The 21,761-nt window shown below is 43.9% G+C and overlaps 1 protein-coding gene across 1 annotated transcript in view; it reads left to right on the top strand.

Annotated features, from left to right (window-relative positions):
* The window catches only part of SLC27A6 (solute carrier family 27 member 6), an 80,258-nt gene that overhangs the window by 15,818 nt on the left and 42,679 nt on the right, over window positions 1-21,761 (top strand). The window contains exons 2-4 of the mRNA XM_062189227.1: window positions 707-910; window positions 15,694-15,852; window positions 17,895-18,019. Coding sequence (XP_062045211.1) covers window positions 707-910; window positions 15,694-15,852; window positions 17,895-18,019 — 488 coding nt within the window. The remainder of the gene's footprint in view (window positions 1-706; window positions 911-15,693; window positions 15,853-17,894; window positions 18,020-21,761) is intronic.

The raw sequence follows: 21,761 nt of genomic DNA, 5'->3' as shown, positions 1-21,761 counted from the left end.
CCCAAATGTTTTGTGCTGTAGCAGAACTAAGCAGTAACAACTGACCAAGTTGTAGTTCAAGGACAAGGTTAAGTGCAGTACTCTGGATTTAGAGCCAGAGTATAAAACACTGTTTCATTTATTTATTTATTTTGACAGGCAGAGTGATAGAGAGAGAGAGAGAGAAAGGTCTTCCCTTTTGCCATTGGTTCACCCTCCAATGGCTGCTGCGGCCGCGCTGATCCAAAGCCAGGAGCCAGGTGCTTCTCCTGGTCTCCCATGCGGGTGCAGGGCCCAAGCACTTGGGCCATCCTCCACTGCCTTCCCAGGCCATAGCAGAGAGCTGGCCTGGAAGAGGGGTAACCGGGACAGAATCCGGCGCCCCAACCAGGACTAGAACCTGGTGTGCCGGTGCCGCAAGGCGGAGGATTAGCCTGTTAAGCCGCGGTGCCGGCCAACACTGTTTCATTTAAACACTGGAAAGAAAACATAATTTGGATAATCAATCCTAAAAATCAGTCTGAATTGGCTTACAAACGTTGTTCCATCAGGAGGTAATCACTTAGTCCCGTTGAAACCAAGCAGTAGAACAGCTATGATATCCAATGTGAGGGGGAGAGCAGCCTTTTATTTACATCTTATTTCTGCTGCAACACACAAAAGCAAACTTAGATGAATAGCTTAAGATTTAAGTTTATTTACCTGTTCCTAACCATTTGGTTTCTAGATTTGCTTGGAACTCTAGAAGAAATTCTTCCAAGTCTCCCCAAAGACATCAGCATTTGGGGGATGAAAGACTCCGTTCCACAAGGCGTGATTTCACTCCAAGAAAAGCTCAGCACGTCGTCGGATGAGCCCGTGCCACGCAGCTACCACGTTGCCACAAGTCTCAAGTCCACTTGTCTTTATATCTTTACTTCTGGAACCACAGGTAGGATCCAGTTCTTCTTAAGGACTGGAAAGAATGCAGCACATTCAAGATATTTGCAAAGCAACTCCCTGCCATATGTGGTGATGAGACATCTGAGAAGGCATGCGTGCCCACATAGCAGAGGTTCTCACAGCCTGGAGCTTGCAAGTGTGGATGAAACGGCTCATTGTTTAACTGTAACTTGGCAAGTCACCATGTTCCCTTGGCTGTCTTGTCAACTGAAAATATTTTCTTGAAGTTTGGTAGCCAAAAGAGCCCTGGAGTGTCAGAGACCTCCTTCCAGGCCGATTGAGTAGTGTATGATATTTTGTTGGCTACTTTGCAAGATCTTTGTTTCTCTCATCCTCCTGTTCCTCATATCCAAAATAAAGAGATTAGTGTACATGTTTCTAACTACACTTCTGTATTTAAACTCTGTTATTCAACTGGTAAACACTTCTCCATATTCCTGTGTACACTGTAAAACCTGAAGCATAATCTGTTTATATATACCCACAGTTTAAGCAGCAGTGGCCACTCTCCTGATTTTCCTAGGGTAACTGGATCATATGACAAACAGGAAGTCCAAAGGCATTGGCAGATTTGGGAAGAGACAGAAAATGATCTCAAATAACCAAGCTCCCTTTGTGATAGGTAAATAGCAACAACAAAAAATAGACTGCTTCAGAATTCAAAAGAAAAGTTTATCAGGATTGATTTTTAGAAAAAATTGAATGGTTTTAGTGATGGAGAAATAGGTGTTTATAATTAGTTTGAACATGATTGGGGATTTGATTTGTACATTAAAATGTTCTGTTACTAATTTCTTGTTTGGGAGGGGTATTGTTAGCAAAATTATGATCACATAAGTAAAGTTTTTCTTACTTTAAAGAAACTGTATGTTTACCTGTCTGTGATCTCCATGAGACTGGAAACTAGGTTATGTGGTGTTTTTTTTCCTTTTTTTTTTTTTGACTGTGATTAAAACAGCTTTGTTACATAAACTGGAAAATGCTAATTTCTATCACGTTGTCAGCATAAATTCCTTCTGACTTTGAACTCTGAAAGAAAACAATACTTTTGAAAACATTCTTTGAAAATGTCCAGAAACACTGGACCCACTTCTCTATACAGTTGTTTTCTCAGGAGAGAACAGAGTGGTTCTGGTCTCCACAGCTGCACCTCCCCCATCCGAACAGAACAAGAAGGGCACATTCTTTTTTCTTTCTAATTTAATAAAAGTTTCTTTTTATTTTTTGTAAGATTGAGAGCAAGCAAGCGAGAAAGATCTTTTCTGCTGGCTCACTCCCCAAGTGCTCGGTAGAGTCTGGCTGGGAGTCAGGAACTCCATCCAGGTCCCCCACATGGGTGGCACAGCCCCAGCTGCGTGGCCATCACTTTCTGTACCCCAAGGTCTGTGCACGCAGGGAGCTGGACAGGGAATAAGAGGCAGGACTCGATCTCGGGCCTTCCAGGATGGGATGTGGGCATCACCATGGCAATTTAACTCACTGTGCCCCTAACACCCATCCTAGGAGCACATTCGTAGCAGCTTTTTGTTCTGTAGGATGAAAACCAGGTGTCTCGGGCATTTTCACAACAGGATAAAAGTAAAAGCATGACTAACATTTTTAAAGGGTCGATTTTCATTTTATTTGAAGGAGGGAGAGAGAAATCGTCCATGTGATATGTCACTCCCCAAGTGCCTGTGATGGCTGGAGTGTCAGCAGGTCGAAGCTGGGCACCTGGGCTTGAATCTGGGTCTCCCACGTGGGTAGCAGTGACCCAAGTATGGAGCCATCGTCTGCTGCCTCCCATGGTATGCTACAATGCAAAGTTGGAATTGGACAGGCACTTTGACATGGGATGAGAGTGTCCCAAGTAGCATTCTAAGCATTGTAGGACATAACTGCCCCTAATTTTTTGTTCAATATTTATTTGTATGAAAGTTATACAAATATACAAAAGAACAGAATTGAAAAAAAAAACTGATCGTTTTAGGAGTTTTGGAGGAAAGTATCCTGCTCATCTCTCTGGTTTTGTTTACCTGAAACACCTACTTTCAGTATGTTTTTTTTTTTTTTTAATTACCTCCTGATTTCCAAATTGAATGAATATCTTAACTGGGAACTGAATGGATACCAACAAATATCTACTGATTTCCTACTGTGGAAGAGGGGAATTCCTCTGTGTTCATACCACCCTGCTGCAGGCTCTTTCCATCCCCAGCGTCATCCTAGGATTCTATCAGTTTGGGCATCCAGTTGAGCCGCACAGTCTAAAGGAATTGTATTTGTGGCCGTTTATGTAAAACTGTTCTCAATCTGGATTTAATTGTTGTTCTCATTTGTTTGCTTGCTCACTTAGTTCTCCACACATCTGTAACTGCTTTATAGGCACTGTTAATGATTGTATTGTTGTGCTGTCTTCATGGTTTGGTCTTGGGGCCTTCCTGTGGGTACTGGCCATAAGCCACGATGGTCACTCTCTAGGAGAGCCCTGAGTGGGGGGTGTTGTGTGTGTCTGTGGAAGGAGAGACGTAATGAAGCCGTGAAGCCAACGTGTGTGAAACAGAAGAAATTTATTAGTCGCTGGAGAGAGGTCAGAGTGCCACTCGGAGGTTCAGAGTCCCCGAGTGGATGGAGAAGAGAGAAGGACTAGAGAGAGAGGGAGGGGGACACTATGGGACCCTGCCTGTTGCAAGCTATCCAGGCAGTGGGAGTTACCCCTCAGGCGGTCCTGTGGTGGCCATGATTGGCTCCTTTAAAGAAAGCACCCAGGAATGGAGGAACTTATTTGCATGAGTGATTTTTTTTTTTTAAGATTTACTTATTTGTTTGAAAGGCAGAATTACTAGAGAGGGAGGGAGAGACAGAGAGCGAGATTTGTATTTGTTGGTTCACCCATCAAATGGCTACAATGGCCTGGCCCAGCCAGGAGCCAGGAGCTTCTTCCAGGTCTCCTACTTGGTTGCAGAGGGCCGAGGAGTTGGGCCATCCTGCGCTGTTTTCCCAGGCCATAGCAAAGAGCTGGATCGGAAGTAGAGCAGCTGGGACTTGAACCAGCACCCACAAGGGATAACAGCATTGCAGGTGGCGGCTTTACCCACTATGCCACAGCGCCGGGCCTGACTCTGACATTGTTCTTCGGGTTTCAGCATAGTAAGCAAGTGTGGGTTGTGTTGGGTTTCCAGTGGTTGAGATGAGGACCAAGCCCGCTGTGTCACTGTCACAAAGGGAGGGAAGTTAGCTGGGCTAAAGCGATGGGGTACAGCTGAGGGTCAGAGGACACGCGGCAGGCCTACACGTGGGCGAATGCCCACCCCACCTGCATTGTCAGGAAGGCAGCTCACCTGCAGACACCACTTCTCTGCCAGACGCTTCCGCCAGAAGTGGCCGTCCTGACCGATTGTCCCCTTGCTGTCCTGGGCTCGTTCTTCACCATCATCCTGAGAATTTCCTTCAGTCCTTCGTTTTGGATCACTTCTTCATACATCTGAAAGTTGTTTCCTTGGTTTGCTTTTTATTTTGAGTGTATGCTTTCAGTAACTGATAAAAGAATAGTCAGGAGGTAAGATTTTTAAAGTCATCAGATGTCTGAAAATTATTTAAGTTTTTTTTTTTTTAATTTATTTGGAAGGCTGAAATTCAGAGAGAAAGAGGGAGAGAGAGAGAGATCTTCCATCTGCTGGTTCACTGTCCAAATAGCTGCAACTGCTGGGGCTGGGCCAAGGCAAAGCCAGGATCCAAGAGCTTCTTCTGGGTCTCCCACGTGGGTGACAGGGGAGCAAGCACTTGGCCATTTCTGCTGCTTCCCCAGGAGCATTTGCAAGGAGCTGGATTGGAAGTGGAGCAGCCGGGACTTGAACTGACACCTGTCTGGGATGCCAGTATTGCAGGCAGTGGCTTAACCCACTACACAATGCAGGCCTCTATTTTTTTAAAAAAATATTTCATATATGTATTTTACTTGCAGGTAGAGACAGAGAGAGTGAGCAGAATAGTGAGAGAGAGTAAGGAAGAGTTGTCCCACCCTCTCGTTCACTCCTGAAATGCCCACAGCAGCCGGGACTGGGCCAGGATGAAACCAGTAGCCCAGAACTCAATCCAGGTCTCACACATAGGTGGCAGAGACCCAGTACTTAACTTATCACCTGCCGTCTCCCAGGTGTGTTTATTAATAAGAAGCCACAATACCCAGTGCTCACCCCAGAAAATATCTTTCCACCCTTACACTAGAATGATAGTTCCAAAGGCATTATTCTTTTTTTTTTTTTAATTTTTGACAGGCAGAGTGGACAGTAGAGGGAGATAGAGAGAAAGGTCTTCCTTTTTTTGCCGTTGGTTCACCCTCCAATGGCCGCCGCGGTAGGTGCGCTGCGGCCTGCGCACCGCACTGTTCTGATGGCAGGAGCCAGGTGCTTCTCCTGGTCACCCATGGGGCGCAGGGCCCAAGCACTTGGGCCATCCTCCACTGCACTCCCAGGCCACAGCAGAGAGCTGGCCTGGAAGAGGGGCAGCCGGGACAGGATTGGTGCCCCGACCGGGACTAGAACCCCGTTTGCCGGCGCCGCAAGGCGGAGGATTAGCCTGTTAAGCCACAGCGCCGGCTCAAAGGCATTATTCTAATGTCATGTGACTTTCAGTATAATATTGATAAATATTTGATTTCTTATCCTTTGCCTGTAACCTAGTAATTTCTTTTATTTCCCTGTTGTTGAATTTTTAGGATCTTTTATGTGCCTGCAGTAGCCTGTAACACCATGATAATTTGTCATGAGACTGGTCTGATTTATTATTTTTGGGGGGAATTTCATAGGCCTTTCCAGTCTGGAATCTCATGCTCTAGGTATTTTAAATTTGAAAGAAAGTCTGCATCATCTTCTCTTTCCTTCATTATTTCTGTTCTTTCTGCAGATTCCCTTACATCCTATTTGCTTATTTGTTCATCAATCTTTTGAACTCCTGTTTGTGTGAATATTAGCCCTTCTGGAAGATCTTTTCTATTTTTCTTTTCTTACCTTTTAATTCACTTTTTGAGAACTTAACTTTAACTTCCAAACTTTATGTTCTTTGAATGCCTGTGCTCCTATACTTACAATATATTTATTATTATTTTTTTTTTGACAGGCAGAGTGGATAGTGAGAGAGACCGAGAGAAAGGTCTTCCTTTGCCGTTGGTTCACCCTCCAATGGCCGCCGCAGCTGGCGTGCTGCAGCCGGCGCACCGCGCCAATCCGATGGCAGGAGCCAGGTGCTTATCCTGGTCTCCCATGGGGTGCAGGACCCAGTACTTGGGCCATCCTCCACTGCAATCCCTGGCCACAGCAGAGAGCTGGCCTGGAAGAGTGGCAACCAGGACAGAATCCGACGCCCCGACTGGGACTAGAACCCGGTGTGCCGGCGCCGCTAGGCGGAGGATTAGCCTGTTGAGCCGCGGCGCCGGCCATAATATATTTATTATTGATAAATCATTATCTCATATTATGCAGAATAATGACAAAATTTGCTTGGCAATATCTCCTCTATCTTAGCTCTGTTGACTCCAAGTCCATATTAGTCTTTATCCTTTGTCCTGTAGTATTCCCGCAAATATCTGGTAATCTTTGTCACCTTATATTTAAAAATGCAGACTGCAAAAAAGAAAACAAAGCAAACCAAATCCTGACTGGAAGGCCTGTGTTCCTAGGTGGGACTTACTTACTAGCGGGGTTCATTATCCAGAGTACTTTGTAGGGGAATTTGGAGGAGTGAAAGCATACAGACTTCTTCCTACTCCCCTGATTTCTCCAAACTCCCCTGTTCCTGGTGTGTCTACAAGTTGGTAATTTTCCAGAGAATAAACCTCTGAGGAAGCAATCCAGGGTTACAATTGCTGCTTTTTTTTTTTTTAAAGATTTTTTTGTTTATTTATTTTAGAGGTTGAATTACAGACAGAGAGAAAGGTCTTCCATCTGCCGGTTCACTCCCCAGAGTGCCCCAAATCGACAGAATTGGACCAAGCAGAAGCCAGGAGCTCCTTCCGGGTCTCCCACATGAGTGCAGGGGCCCAAGCTCTTGGGCCACCTTCCACTGCTTCCCAGGTGCGAGAGCAGGGTGCTGGATCAGAGGAGGAGCAGCCGCTATGCAATGCCAGCCCGGCAGGCGGAGGCGTACCCTGCTACACCACAGCACCAGCCCTTGAAATGCTTCTTGAACAGAACTTCCCATAGACTTCCTGTATGCAGTTCCACGCTGATCTTCCCCTTTTTTGGATTCTTGGTACCTAAATTCCTGAGCCTCCCTGGAGCTCAGGGCGGGGACGGGGCAAGTCCATGTTCCTCAAAGCCTCACCTCATGTTTTAGCTTCTTGGGTGTCTGTGCACTCAGCACACACATGTTACCTTGGTAACACGCTGATGCGCTCATCTCCAGTCTGGTCCATGTGTGTGCTGTCTCTGCAGGGTTCTCATTGTACTGGCCTAGCTCAGGTAGGCTCAGCAGTGTCCAGGGGAGACCGTGCAGCCTGCACAGGGCTGCAGTGCCCTCTGGGCTCCTGGAAGGAGCACGAGGAGTGGGAGGAGCTGTCTGCCAGGAGCCACTGCCCTGGGCAGATTTCATCTCTGCTTCCTCCTCGCATCATCCACTCTTCCTTCCTCCTCATCCCCAAGTCGCTGGACACATCCTCACCCCTCTCCTTGGGCCCCACCCCAGTGGTGTGCTCTGTCTAGTAGCAGTCGAAGAGTTCCAGCGCCAGGGAATCGTAAAAGGTCAGAAAAGACAAGGATATTAGAGACCATCGAGGTGGCCTTTCTCAAGGAACTGTCTTCAAAGAAATGAAATAAAAATTGCAAAGGAATTTCATGGCCACATAAATCTGAGACAGGCCATTGACAGAAATATCTAGCTTCCTTCTCGCTTGGCTTCTTTGGCTCTTTCGTGTGTCAGCGTGCTTCAAAATCTTGTAACAGGGAGCTCTAAAATGTTTTCTCAAACTTCATTTGTTCTTCTGCTTCTTCTTTCCTTCTTTCAAACCCTAAGCCCCATCAACCTTTGATCGTCTAAGTTTGTTGGACAAGTTTGTGTCTGTTTTGTCTCATGTATTAACAAAACTATATTGAGGGGCCGGTGCTGTGGCTCAGTGGGTTAAAGCCCCAGCCTGCAGTGCCAGCATCCTATATGGGTGCCTGCTGGAGTCCCAGCTGTTCCTCTTCCAATCCAGCTCTCTGCTATGCCCTGGGAGGGCAGTAGAAGATGGCCCCAAGTGCTTGGGCCCCTGCACCCACGTGGGAGACCTGGAAGAAACTCCTGGCTCCTGGCTCTTAGCTCCTAGCTTCAGATTGGCTCAGCTCCAGCCATTGCGGCCCTTTGGGGAGTGAGCCAGTGGATGGAAGACCTTTCTCTTTGTCTCTCTCTGTCTTTCCCTCTCTAACATTGTCTTTCAGATAAATAAAATGAGTCAAAAAAAATAACTATTGAGTACCTTGGGTGGTTTCTAATAAATTAATAAGAATGAATTAATAATTCACTTAAATGTAACCAAATTAAGTAAAACATGGCTAATTATTCTAAGAAGGGATTTGAAAGGGTAACATGAACATAAAATTGGAGAATTAGCTGGGTCCTCCTGTATTTGACAAGGCTTAAATTGATATGTTATGTTTTCTTCTTGTTTTTAATAAAAAGAAAAAAAGTCCTGGAGCAACCAGGACTCAAATCTGTGCCCATATGGGATGCTGGCACTGCAGGCAGAAGCTTAACTTCGGTGTCACAATGCTGGCCCTGAAATGTTAGTTTTTCAAGTTGAGTTGCCATGAGATCCAGAGACACTGAGAGGAGTAGAGGATATGGCGACTGAAGAAGCGTGAGAGGGGACCACTTTCATGCATTTGCTCCTTTGGATGAGAAATCAAAGGACGTTACGTTCTCAGCCATCAAGTCTAGAACTACTCTTACTCAAGATATGTATACATGGTTTTGCGAAGGAAATTTGGAGAGATTCTCTATGAATGTGGATGAAAATAAACTCCATAGGCTGTGAGGTTCTAAGCTGTTAGAATAGCTACAGAGATATCTTTTGGGAATATTAATAAATGAATCTCGTTAGGGTGGTAGGTCAGACAACATCAGTTTCATGTACAAGATCAAGTCCAGTCCAGTTCATGGAAATGGGGCTCAGAGCCTGTCAGAAAATACCAGAACAGGGGCTGCAATGATGTGGACTTGAAACTGCCTGGTGAGAGTATCTGTACATCACTACAGACTGTGGTCCAGGGCTGGCTGTGTTGCTGTGACCAAAATCCCATGAAAACGTTGGCTTTTGTCAGTAGATAAGGTGAACTTGCAGAGAATGACCTCTGCTTTGAGTAAGGCTGTGGCCCCGCTGAGTGCGCATTGCATAAGCAGCTCTGGTTATGGCTGACTGGGGTTGACCTTCCCTCTCTGTGAGTTCTGCATCCACGGATCCAACCAACCATGGATTCAAAATATTTTGGGAAAAATTGTATCTATAATGAATATGTGTGGGTTTCTTTTTGCTTATCATTATTCTCTAAGCAATGGAGTATAGCAACTATTTAAATAGCATTTATGTTATATTAGGTACCATGAGTAATCTAGGAATGATTCAAATTATGAGAGGGTTTATGTAAATTATATGTAAATGCTACACCATTTTATTTAAGGGACTTGAACATCTGTGAATTTTAATATCTGTGAGAGGTTCTGGAACCAACCCCCTTTGATACTGAAGAACAAGTATCTTATAAAACCAGAGAAGGCCTGCAAGAGCCAAATCAGGGTTGAGTTTGCATGGAACAGACAGAAGTGATTATGTGAGTGAGACCTGTGTGAGGGGATAGCAAGAGCAGCAAGCGTGGGTGAAGACATCAGTTGGGGGACAGAGAATCATACAGGTGGGCTTCAAGAAGATGGAGGAAGTGTGAATTGTGGAAAAACTGCATGAATTCCTTTTTTTTTGGACCCAAATCATCTTTTCTTTTAATTCTCTTTTCTGTGGACTTTTTAAGTACCTTCTTATAAGGGAAATTGAGCCATGATAGGGAGAGCAAACCCACAGAGGCATGTAGTGATCCATAGGGAATGGGGACTGTAAAAGTTGGGATGCTACACATGGGAGTGTATTTTAATGTAGAACTCTTGTCCTAGAGAAGCAAACAAGAGCAAAGTAGTATCCAAATCTGGGAGATACGCTGTCAGCCTTGGGAGTTAATTCCTAGAACAGGGAAATAAATTCAGAGTAGGTGCACCAAGTTTGCAGACATGTTGCAGAGGACGACTGTATCAGTCCGTGGGGTACAGAAGAGGGTCCCACTAGCAGCTTGACTGTGACTTGTCACTGCTGATCCTGCCCTGTGTTTGCTTCCTGTCATTTCTCTGACATTGGTCTCTGGATTTCCAAGAAATCCAATGATACATCTTGTCAAAGTAGCATTATATGAAGCGAATTAATATTACTGATGAGGTAGTTTTGAGATGGTGTGCTCTGCATGAAGACATTCTAGAAATACCAGGACCATTTGAACTGACATAGAGGACATGGATATGATTAAAATACAGCTAAATGTAACAAATTAATTACCAGGATAATAATTACATGGTGAAAACAAATTTGGTGATAAGGAAATACAGGTTCGAACATATAAAACTGCTAATGATAGCAGTTCATATGTGATTGATTATCTTAACTGGATGAAATTATTAAAACTTACTTCTGAATGGAAAAAAGTTTGTAACAATTTGGAAAACGTTTGGACTAGAAATGCCAAGAAGAATGCAATCTTTTTATACACAAATTACAACTATAAATTTTATACATTAATTACAACTATAAATTTTATACATTAATTGCAACTGTAAATTTTTATGAGTCATTGGTAGTTTACAACAGAAAACTGGAAGGGAAGTTTTTGTTTAGCTTATCAGTGTATGGAACTGCTTCCTGTTGATACAATCTTGAATGGCAAAATCCCAAATATTGAAATCCTGGAAGATCAAAATCCCTATTCAAAAATGCTAAAATCATGGTGCCCACCAAATGCCCCAAATGATTGAAATCCTGAAAGCTGAAATTTCCAAAACCATGATTCTCACTGGGAAAAAAGGAAGCTCTGTAAGAGAGGTAGAAAACCAGATTGGAGCGAAGCAACTGGTCCATTTACAGTTGCACCCAGGACACTTGCATCGTGTTAAAGACAATGGGGACTGAATGGTAAAAGAACAAATTTTAAAAGCCGAGTATTATTGGTGCTGAGGAAACAGAAAATCACAATTGCAATGATGGGGGAAAAAGCAGATTTGCTTTCTTAAAAGATAGAGTTCCAGAGAGAGGAACAGTTGGAGAGATTCTATCTCCTGGCAATAGCTGGGGTGGGGCCAGGGCCAGGCCAAGGCCAGAATGCTGGAACTCCATCTGGGTTTCTTACATGGGTACAGGCGTTCAATATGTTGGGCCGTCTTCTGCTGCCTTTGCAGGATTATTAGCAGGGAGCTGGACTGGAAGTGGAGCAGTCGGGACTTGAACTGGCACCCATATGGGATTCTGACATGACATTTGGTAGCTTAACCTGCTGTACCACAATGCCAGCCCAACCAAGTAGATTTTTCAATTGGGATGTCTATACTTCAAAAATGTATAGACTACAACCATTGTCCAAATACAAGTGCAGCAGGTGTTTTGAAGATCATAGAACAGGTGAAAACACTGACAAGCAACAGGAGAAATCCCCACTGTCAGATGGTTCAGTCATGTACCCTCTGTCCCTTTCGACATCGTGTCATCCTTGCTCTTCAGAGTGTAAAAGGAATACAGTTAGCACAGTGATTGTTTTAACTGAAGACACTTGCTAATATAGAGGGTCTTTCACAAAACACATTGGATGCAAGCTATTCTTTGAGTATTGAAGAAGGAAGACAAATTTCCCACTAAATCTAAGGTAGAGGAACTCATGTCTACTTTGTCTACTGGATGACACTTGTTTTTGCCATATATATATGTATATGTATTTATTCATATATATTTTTATGTATATATATTCATGCCCTCATTAGATCTGAAAATTCTAAAATATATTCATTTGTTTATGTACTAATGACTGGAAAAAGTGAACCATTTTTTTGAATGCTTATTTGAAAATTTGGTGGACTTTGCAGAAAAAAAAATGGATTTCAGTTGAGTCCCAAACCATGATGACAGATTTTTTTTGAAAAGATTTGTTCATTCTTTTATTTATTTGAAAGAGCAATAAAGCGAGAGAGAGAGGCAGACAGAAGAAGATCTGTCATCCACTGGTTCACTCCCCAAATGACCACAATACCCAGGTCTGAGGCAGGAGCCAAGTGCTCCATGGGGGCTCCCACGTGGATGGCAGGGTCCATGTACCTGGCTTATCTTCTGCTGTCTCCCAGGAACATTATTTGAAAGCTGACTCAGAAAGAAGTGAAGGTAGGACTTGAACTGGTGCCTTTCCTCTGATATGGGATGCTGGTGTCTCAAGCAGTGGTCTCACACTCTGTGCCACACTGGCCTCCACGATGATAGATTTAGAATTAGATGCAAGCAAAGTGGCTAAAAGTAGATTTCAAGCTGTTGCTAGTAAAGTGGTTTTTTTTTTTCCCATTCAGCCAAAACCATGTGGTGGAAAAATCAAATGAATAGATTAGCCATGTAATGTGGCAATAAAGAAAACATTTTAAAATGCATCACTTGTTTGCATTAACATTCCTTTTGGCTTATAAATTTCTAGGAGCTTTTAATGAATTAAAGCTGCATTTGCCTGAAGAAGCCAGCAGTTCCTGGCTGGCTCCAGAACCATTTTGTGCGCAGTTGGATAAGAAGGCAAACAGGCGGAAGTGCTGAGGTTCCTGACAGATCTGTGATGTGTGCACAAATGCATGTGGAATGAATTTCTCCATTCCTAAAACAACAGCAAAGCGTGGCACAGGAGATGAGAGTGTTTAATAAGGAATGCTCATGTCAGTGTGCATCAAATTGTGACATTTTAAAAAGGACAGAACCACATAAGAAATAAATACCCACATGTGCTTTGAGGAGAACCATGCCCTAAAAGAATAAAAAGCAGCTGTTCATCAGAGTGGAGTCCGTGACTATGGAAATTGGTTGATTCTATGGCTTCTCCCATAATCTTTCTTTGTAGTTCACTTTTTCTTATGTTGAATTTTCTTGTATTTCCCTACTGTTTTAGGTTTCAGTATTACTCTCTATAATTCATTATGCTGTATGTTTCATCCTAACTTGTTTCCAATCTGGAGGTATAAATTGTATAAAGACATCAGAGGGGCCAGCGTTGTGGTGTAGCAAGTCCAGCTGCTGTCTGTGATTCAGGCAACCAGCTTGGTCACCAGTTTGAGTCCCAGATACTGCTCTTCTAATGTAGCTCCCTGGCAATGAACCTGGGAATGCAAGAGAGGATGCCCCAGTGCTGTGAGAGACCCAGATGAAGCCCCCAGCTCCTGACTTCAGCCTGGCTCAGCCCTAGCTGTTGCAGCTTGTTGGAGAGTGAACCAGCAAATGGGAAATCTCTCTCTCTGTCTCTCCTTCTCTCTCTGTAACCGTGCCTTTCAGATGAATAAATAAATAAATCTTGTTTCAAAGGATACTAGAGGGTTCTAATTTACTTTATGGATTTTTTGCTGTTTTGACCCTGTAGGAAGGCGTTATCACATCACTTAGACTTTGTATATAAGCATTGTGCATATACATAAAAATACTGATAATTTAGCCGGCGCCGTGGCTCACTAGGCTAATCCTCCGCCTTGCGGCGCCGGCACACCGGGTTCTAGTCCCGGTCGGGGCACCGGTCCTGTCCCGGATGCCCCTCTTCCAGGCCAGCTCTCTGCTGTGGCCAGGGAGTGCAGTGGAGGATGGCCCAAGTGCTTGGGCCCTGCACGCCATGGGAGACCAGGAGAAGCACCTGGCTCCTGCCATCGGATCAGCGCGGTGCGCCGGCCGCAGCGCGCCAACCGCGGCGGCCATTGGAGGGTGAACCAACAGCAAAAGGAAGACCTTTCTCTCTGTCTCTCTCTCACTGTCCACTCTGCCTGTCAAAAAAAAAAATACTGATAATTTATAATAAATGAAAGGGTTGTTCTTGTTATACATCTGCTTTTGTGAAAGGGACAGTTTTGCAAGGTCTTGGCTTATGGGGTGACTGCTTGGTATGCACTGGTGACCACTGTGGGTTTGGATGGATTTCACCGCAGACTGAGTTTGTCCGTCATGGTATTTCAGGTGACTGCAGCTGTAAAACCAGGTGCGTACAGTTACCGGCAACTGTGACATGGATTTATGCATTTTACTTTTTGACTTATCTCTTTATGGATGTGGTTCATCAGCTCATAAATGTTTTGCTCTTGTGACAGTTTTTAGTAGAACTGTTTATGCTTGCAGAACCTTATTACTTTTCCTGTTTTATTGTGTGAAGTAGCCACAAAATATTATGCTGTGTTTTTATATATTTCTCAAGTAAATTCTATTTTAAAAATGAAAATAAATGTCTTCTAGGAGATTTTTTTAAAGATTCATTAATTTATTTGAAAGTCAGAGTTACACAGAGAGAGACGGGGACACACACAGAGAGAGAGAGAGAGAGAGATCTTCCATTCGTTGGTTCACTCCCCAGTTGGCCACAGTGGCCAGAGCTTTGCCCAAAGCGAAGAGCCAGGAGCTTCCTCCAGGTCTCCCTTGTGGGTGTAGGAGCCCAAGGACTTGGGTCATCTTCCGCTGCTTTCCCAGGCCATAGCAGAGAGCTGGATTGGAAATGGAACAGCCAGGACTCAAACTGGCCCTCGTATGGGATGCTGGCACTGCAGGCGGTGGTGCAACCCGTTACGCCACAGCACCAGCCCCACAGAGGATTTCCTAAATTGTTTTTTTACAAAACAATATTTTTGGAATTTTTAGGTTTCAGGGTTTTAACCTTTAGGGGTTTTGATGTTTTAAGATTTCAACATTTGGGATTGTGTCATTCCAGGTTGTGTCAGGATTCTGAGTCAAGCCTATAGGAAGCAGTGTCAATATCATACATCATGGAATCTGATGTTCTGTAATGATCATATTCCAGACTTGCCAAACAGGCTGACATGAGTGGCTGCGTTCTCGAGGGTGTTCACTAGGAAATTCCTACTTCAAATGTAATCTGTATTGATGCTCTGACTTGCCTCATTTGGAGTTTACCTTTTCAGATTTGGTCTTTCTTTTTTTTTTTTTTTTTTTTTTGGACAGGCAGAGTGGACAGTGAGAGAGAGAGACAGAGAGAAAGGTCTTCCTTTTTGCTGTTGGTTCATCCTCCAATGGCTGCCGCGGCAGGTGCGCTGCGGCTGGCATGCCGCGCTGATCCGGAGCCAGGAGCCAGGTGCTTCTCCTGGTCTCCCATGCGGGTGCAGGGCCCAAGCACTTGGCCAATCCTCCACTGCACTCCTGGGCCATAGCAGAGAGCTGGCCTGGAAGAGGGGCAACCGGGACAGAATCCGGCGCCCTGACTGGGACTAGAACCCGGTGTGCCGGCACCGCAAGGCGGAGGATTAGCCTATTGAGCCGCGGCGCCGGCCCAGATGTGGTCATTCTTGCAGCAGTTCTGACTCTTCGAAATGTGCAGTAGTTGAAAAGTGTCTTCAGTTTTGTGGTTTGGTCTTTCTGGATAGATGCAGACAAGCAGCTCTCGTTTACGTGGGCTCTCTTCTAAAGCACCTAGAGTACTTGGTGTGTTTTGTCTCAGTTGCTGTTGTAATTGATGCTAGCATAACCTTCCTCCTACATATATATTTCTTTTTCTTTTCACCTTCCAGGTCTGCCAAAAGCAGCTGTGATCAGTCAGCTGCAGACTCTCAAGGGCTCCGCTGGACTGTGGGCTTTCGGTTGCACTGCAGATGACATTGTTTACATAACCCTTCCTCTGTACCACAGCTCGGGCTCTCTCCTGGGAATTGGTGGATGTGTTGAGCTGGGTAAGATCTTGTTTTCTTTTTGATAAGTTTTCAAAATGCCTAAAAATTAGAACTTGTGTTAGTTGAAGTTTGATTGTCAGTCTTCGACATTTGGAGTGATTGCAGGCATGTTGTTTAATTGTAATGTTTATTAAAGGGACTCTGTTTCAGGACCTGCTCAGTGCAGTCCTGAGCAAGGAAGAGCAGTGGCCTGGGGAACTGGCCCTGAGGTTGGAGCTAGCTGTTGACTGGAGGGAGCTCATCCTCTATGCTCAAACCCCAGATGCCTTAATCAGTGGTGGGGGGATACAAAGGGGGTGAATGTGGGAGCTGCATGGCTTTTAAGGCTTAATCTTGGAAGTCATATAGATTGTTTCATTATATTCCATTGATCAGAGCGAGTCACCCCAGGCTGGCCCAGATTCAAGATTTGAAAATGAGAGAAGTAAATAGATCCCACTTTAAGAGGGAAGAAGCAGGTTGACTTTGCAAAGGCAACAGCATTGAAGGAAGTCCATCTTTGCAAACTGTCGACCCCAGACACTCAGTAGCTCAGTTGGTAGAGCTGGCTACTGGATGGATTCCATTCACAGGTGTGTGAGATGATGTGCCAGTTACTAGTCCTAAAATAATGCATGGAGATCATCTACCACTACCTGCACACGACTAACTTGCTATGAAGTAATTTTTAGAATACTCCATTTAGAATATGAACAATATCCACAGTAAACAATGATGAGATTCAAGATATGAAAATGTTCCGTGGAGTTTATTCATATAGCACACACTCATGAGGAATCACCATGTTCCTAAAGTTGTACTTTGAAATCCATGCGGTTTGTACTCCTGAAATGAAAGGTTTCAGGGTGGCTGGGGAGTGAGTTGCTTAAGTTAGGTTCTACCATCAGGGATGAGCATTTGATTGGTGCTGTCTTACAACTCTGCCTTACAAACTCTTCACCTCAAGGTAAGTTGAGGCTGACCTAGGGTTTAAAAATATTATATACAGTGGCTGGCATTGTGGCATAGTGAGTAAAGCCACTGCCTGTAGCACCAGCATCCCATATGGGCACCAGTTCAAGACCTGATTGCGGCCGGCCCCGCGGCTCACTTGGCTAATCCTCTGCCTGTGGCACCGGCACCCCGGTTCTAGTCCCCGTTGGGGTGCCGGAGTCTGTCCTGGTTGCTCTTCTTCCAGTCTAGCTCTCTGCTGTGGCCTGGGAGTGCAGTGGAGGATGGCCCAAGTGCTTGGGCCCTGCACCCCATGGGAGACCAGGAAGAGGCACCTGGCTCCTGGCTTCGGATCGGCACAGCATGCTAGCCATAGCGGCCATTTGGGGGGTGAACCAATGGAAGGAAGACCTTTCTCTCTGTCTCTCTCTCACTGTTTAACTCTACCTGTCAAAAACAAGCAAACAAAAAGACCTGGTTGCTCCGCTTGTGATCTCCGAATGATCTGGAGCAAGCAATGGAAGATGGCCCAAGTTCTTGGGCCACTGCACCCTCGCGGGAGACTGGGATGAATGAAGCTGCTGGCTCCTGGCTTCCAGCTGGCCGAGCCCCAGCCATTGCAGCCATATGGGAAGTGAACCAGAGGGTGGAAGATCTCTCTCTCTCTCTCTCCCTCCCTCTCCCTCCCCCCTCCCTCCCTCTCCCTCTCCCTCTTCCTGTAACTCTTTGAAATAAATGCATAAATGAAAATATACTATGCATACATTCAAGGTCAAAAACGAATGTTCTTGGCCTCTGTGAAGACCATGATTTCTGGTCACACTGATACATGCAACTCTGCTATTTATTTTGACTGTTGCTTTTATCTGCTGTGTTGCTAAAAGCATATTTGCAGTGGAAATAACAGAATTACAACATGGATAATTTTAAGAGTCATTGGACCATAAAATTCATGTTTTCAAGTGAGCGTGATGTAAATGATCAACGGTGGATTATGACAGCCTTAGAAGTGAGCAGACTTGTTCTATACAGAGCAGCGCCCTTTGTGTTTTATGCTAATTCTGCTCTTGAGAGTTTTTTCCTCTGGTGTCTGCTTTTATCTTTTCTGATAGGTGCCACTTGTGTGTTGAAGAAGAAATTCTCAGCAAGCCAGTTTTGGAATGACTGCAAGAAGTACAATGTGACGGTGTTTCAGTACATCGGAGAACTTTGCCGCTACCTTTGCAGACAGCCTAAGGTAAGAGTCATCGTCGTTACCCGAGACAAAAAGAAGTGTTTCAGGAAGAATAAACACGGAGAGAGAAAATGTACATTTTATTTCCTGTGATAGTGTACCTTCTTCCAGAACATAATTTAGCTGACTGTAAAAGATGTGTGCAGTCCCCCAAGAGGAAGTGAGCCTCAAACAAGTCAGAGAAAAGGAGCGGAAACCTGGGGAAGCAGAGGTGAGCGCTGTGTGGCCGCAGACAGACAGGCTCATAACACAGTCCCCGCAAACAGAGTGTGCTTCACGTTCCGGGAGACGCCTGGGATGTCTGCACAAGTCACTGATTCCAGGGTTAAAGTAGATAGTCTTCTAAAGTACTGTTCTTTAGAAAAATTGATAATCCTTGTTTTTAGCTGATTTTTTCTTGTAATGATTCATCGTTTGTTTTTCTTTAAATTTAAAATGAAATGTACTTTGATTTGCATGTGTGTCCCCACCGAAAGGAGTCATTTCTGTGTTGTTTTGTTCAACTGGCATCACTTAAAAAACAAAAAATAGAGAGGATTGAAAGAGTCTGAAGTTTGTCTTTCTTGGTTTGTTTGCTTTTTTGCACTCAGAAGTTATTTTCTTTTTCCTGGTCTTAGCTTTCCAAATGCTTATTTTTTAACTTTCTGATTTTGTAAACATTCTTGGGTCTGCAAAGAAGTGACTCTCTCCTTAATCGATTCAGTGCTAGTCCCTTTGAAAATGCGATGGAGGATGCCTCCCAAGCCAGGGGCCTGGGGTGAGAGAGCCTTGTGCTCTGAGACACGCCTTCCTAGGCCAGGGGTCGTCTTGCTCATTACCTCTGCCTGCCGTGGGTTGGGGTCCTGGAGTCGCGTCTCTCATTCCCACTGGCTAGAAGAGGCGTGTAGAATTCTTCCTCTAATTACTCAAGGCACAGCTGAGACTAGGCTGGAGACAGTTAAATAAGACTTTACTCTTGATGTGGGATTATACAAAGGACATGAAAACTGAAATAAAAAGTGAGATTAAAGAACCCAATTTCTTAAATGCTTTTAATCATTTTGATCTTGGAGTTTACTGTGATGAGACCTCCAATCTTGCTGCAGATCCACATCCTGGAGGCAGGAGCCATTCGTATTGCATCTTTTCAGGATTGCTTAACATAACCATAGATTTCATGGATTCACAGACTAGACCTAAAGTTCCAGGGGAATGTTGTAGGTTTCCTGAACTCTTCTCTGTTCAAGAACACCCTGCTTCAGGTAAGGGATGTGGTCCTACCAGAATAGCCCCAATGTAAAAGTCATCATGCCACAACCTTACATATTCTCTCTTCTGGTATTCATTATAGTCTCTGATCATTTGATATCTGGACTAGGTTAATTTAGAGAATTAATGCCGGTAAGAATTAATGTCTAGTAAGATTAAACTCAGAATTAATGCCAGTAAGAATTAATGTCCAGTAGGATTAAAGCCATTTTCAGTGAGGTCCCATGACCACAAATAGTACAGGAGCTAGCAGGTGTTACCTAATGAATTTCTTTATCTTCTTGCTATCTGGATGAAGATGCTAATATCCATTCCTGCTTCCTCTCATCTTGTAACAGCAACGTCAGCTCTTCCAAGGTCACTTTTTTCCCCAGCATTTCTTGAATGATTGAATACATGAACTTATTTTTCTCAAAAATTTCAACAAGTCACATCATGCTACAAAGAGTGTCTTCTCTCCGTTTAGCCAGTCCGGGATCTCAGAAATGAAAGCATATGGTCATAGTGATGGATGCCTTTGTGGTTTTTTTGGGGTGTATTTCCAGATTCTTTTCCAAGTGCTTAGGATGATCTAGAATTGCATTTGCAATGTGGAATCACCTCTATTTCACAGTCCTTTATTAGTGCACGATGTTACTCAGATAATGTTCTTGTACTGGGGCTTTATAAACACAAGCTCCTTCAAGCCCCCTCAGAAATCGGAAATGTGGGAAGTTGCCAAGATCCGGCCAGTTTCTATGCCCCATGCTTTCAAATATTGGGGAGGAAACTCCATTTGGTTGAGCTTCTCAATAGTGTTTTTTTTTTTTTTAATAAGGATACCTACCCTTTTTTTAAAAAAAAAATGATTTTTTAATATTATTCATAGTTTAGTAACTAGAAACAAACATATGTTGATTTTCTCTATCAAGGTCACTGCCAAGCTGTGAACATTTTCCAGATATATTTTCTTTCTAAAATACCTCTTCTGAGTCCTTTTTTCATATTTTTCTTCAGTGTATAATGTTTTATTCTATCTGTTTGAACTCTTACTTCATGTAATAAAGGCATTAATAGTTTGTCATATTGGCTAGAATTCTTTTACTCAGAGTATTTTCCTTTGAATTTTTTTTATAAAATAAAATATCCTGTCCACTTCTCTGAATTTGTATTACACTAATTTTGGGGAAATGCTGTAGCTATAGAGAACTTGAGAGGACTTAGAATTACAAATGGAATTTCTGACTTCATTTTAAATTAATTTTAGTTTTAATTCTTAATTAAGTCTCTTAGAAGAAAAAAAATCATGTTTAAGAAATAATCTCTAATTCTTACTTAAGTGAAAATTGAGGAGAAGACAGAGGGGAATAAAAATTACTTTGCCCAGAGGAAAACTTACCAAGTTTTTAAAGCAAAACAGCATGGGATTATCTAATCCCCTTTGTTGATTTTGCACAAAATGAGCACAAACAGTTCTTGGCATCAAGGAACTGGGACAAGGAGAGAGTCATCCTGCTGACTTCAGGGATCTCGCTGTTTGGCCTCCAGTGTTCCCTCCTGTGATGTTCTCTTGACGGGAAGGGACAGTGTCTTCAGGGCAGCCAGCGTCGTGGTGGATGCAGGTGGGGCTGGAGACCGAACAGGTGACACCAGCAGCCCTCCCTTTGAGGAATGGTCACTGAGTGTCTCATAAGCTGTGTTCAGAAGCCCCGCAGACATTCATTTGAAAGAAGTCCTTAAATAGGAGAAAACCGAATCATGTGTTCTCTAAGCAAATGCAGACTCACTGTCCATCTCACGGTACGTAGTGTGTTCCAAGGGAGATTTACCTACAGGCACATTCCCTAGGTGAGCTGAGTGTTGCTGTGTAGCTGCCTGTAAGCTCCCTAAGGTAGATCTTCTGTGACCAGCAGTATTTATTCATCCCCTCCTTCTAACCCTTTCTCCTTTCTTCTCTTTCTCAGAACTCCAGTTACCAAAAGTTCTTTGGGCATAAATGTTAGACATGCCTGTTTAGAACGGCTGGCAGTAGAGGTATCCTTGGAAAAGCCAGTGGGCCTGGGTCCTGTTAGAGATGGGTGGGGCAATGGTCCTCTTCTCCCAAGACCAGGAAAGAAAAGCATCTTTTCCCCACTTCTCTTCTGCCTAGTTTTCCACATTAGAGAAGCCTCAGCTTACAATTTCTGATTGCTGTGTATTTTGTTAATATTACTGCTGCCTTTAACATGGTTCAGTGAGGGATGTGGTAGAACTTTAGACATGAGCATTGTGTATGTCACTCACGCATTCAGTCAAGTAACACTGTATGTTTGGATAGACAGGGCCACCCAAGACACATCAGGTGACTTCTCTCTTCTGTCACAAAACTCACACCCTCGTTATGGGATGAAGAGAGAAAAAAAATAAGCCAACAAATCTGTGAAGAATGTAATTACAGACAGGGCAAGTAGTATGAAGACAGAACAGGACGAGGTGATGGAAATAATGGGCGGGAGTTGGGTATTGCTGATCAGACTGT

This window comes from Lepus europaeus, chromosome 4 (assembly GCF_033115175.1).
Source record: "Lepus europaeus isolate LE1 chromosome 4, mLepTim1.pri, whole genome shotgun sequence".
Classification (NCBI taxonomy): Eukaryota; Metazoa; Chordata; class Mammalia; order Lagomorpha; family Leporidae; genus Lepus; species Lepus europaeus.
Note: the sequence above shows the minus strand (reverse complement) of the source record. Positions and strands in the feature narration are given on the sequence as shown.